Below are 1,504 nucleotides of genomic sequence, written 5' to 3' on the forward strand. Positions count from 1 at the left end.
CACACACACACACACACACACACACACACACACTGTCCCTCTCTGGTCAAAATAAAAAATAAGTCATAAAATCTTAAAAAAAAAAAAAAAAAAAAGAAAGAAAAAAGGAGAGAGAAGGAACAAAATATATTTGGCTCTAGTTTTTTACATAACAATCGCACGTTTTTATTCTTTTGCAGGACAAGATTAAATATTTAGAGGAAAAACTTAAGGAAGAAGAACATCAGCGTAAGCTCTTTCAAGACAAAGCTTCTGAGGTAAATAGAATGTTTATTATATTATTTAGCACAATAAACCACATGTTTTATTATACTTTATTTTCATTAACTGAAGCCTATATCCTAGACTCCAATGTGTGCTTCCTGAGAGTGTCTTTTTGTTATAATAATGAAAATCTCAGTCAGTCAGTATAGTCATATACTTGAATGCTAAAAGATCTTCCAGTCTTTTGAAATTACAATTTACATACATTCTCAGTTGAAAGAACTCCTAGGATTGATTGTTTTCAGTTTCAGTTTATTCTCTTATAAACAGAAAATGATTGTCATTGCCAGAAGGCTTAGTAAATTTTACACACAATACAGTATTTTAGATTTCTTCTATTTCTCACAAAGTATTTTTATATTTATAAACTAGGACCCAATCTCTCATTATAATGTTTTTGAAGAAGCTTGTTACAAGCCAATTTTATTAGTTTTTACTTTTAATGTTATAGCTTCAAACTGGACTTGAAATCAGTAAAATTTTAATGTCTTCAGCTTCAAATCGAAAACACTCCAAGGAAAAGAAAAAACCTTTAAAGGTATGCATATAAAGCATTTTCCCAAACAAAACTTTCTTATTTGCTAATATTTATTTATACTTTTAATGTTTATATCTACCCATTTCCAGAAAAGATTTGAAGAGATTTATAATAAATGTGCAGTAATATCATGAAATTAGTCAAATGATGATGGTTTGAGGTGCAAGGACAGATGAGACCCTAAAGCCTAGGTTAAAGAAAGTAACGGCAGCCATGCACAAAACTTAGCTCTGAGTTTGCTTAACAACCAAAACAAATAAAAAAAGAACATATTGTGGGCATTATAGCTGTCTTTGTGAAATAACAGGAAGCATTCTAATTTTCCTATAAAGACAAACATTTTTCCAGTTTTAAACTATTAGAGAAATGTATTTTGTGATAGATGTTGAACACCCCTAGTCCAGAAATACTTCAAAATCTGAAACCTTTTGAGCACTGTCATGATACCACAAGAGGAAAATTTCGTATCTGACCTCATATGACAGATTGCAGTCAAAGCACTGCAATATAGAAATATCGTATAAAATTACCTTCAGATTGGGCTGGCTTCATGGCCTCATGGTGAGATGGTGTCATAATGAGAGTTAAAATTGAAAATACAGCTTTGAGTAAGATTGTGGCTAACCTTCAGTGCTTTTTTAAGAATTGGAACCTTTTTTTCTGTAAATAGTTGGGAACTGGGCCAGCCTGTGGCTTTTTGGG

At 31.4% G+C, this 1,504-nt stretch overlaps 1 protein-coding gene across 11 annotated transcripts in view; it reads left to right on the forward strand.

Moving 5' to 3' along the window:
- CEP57L1 (centrosomal protein 57 like 1) overlaps positions 1 to 1,504 on the forward strand; it is a 68,449-nt gene that overhangs the window by 60,612 nt on the left and 6,333 nt on the right. For 10 of the 11 annotated variants that reach the window (XM_006156967.3, XM_006156970.3, XM_006156965.3 and 7 more), the window contains 2 exons: positions 180 to 257; positions 716 to 802. In XM_006156967.3, the coding sequence (XP_006157029.1) occupies positions 180 to 257; positions 716 to 802 (165 nt within the window). The remainder of the gene's footprint in view (positions 1 to 179; positions 258 to 715; positions 803 to 1,504) is intronic. The other variant, XM_006156974.3, reaches the window with a different exon arrangement.

Source organism: Tupaia chinensis, unplaced genomic scaffold (genome assembly GCF_000334495.1).
Source record: "Tupaia chinensis unplaced genomic scaffold, TupChi_1.0 Scaffold000527_1, whole genome shotgun sequence".
NCBI classification, from domain to species: domain Eukaryota; kingdom Metazoa; phylum Chordata; class Mammalia; order Scandentia; family Tupaiidae; genus Tupaia; species Tupaia belangeri.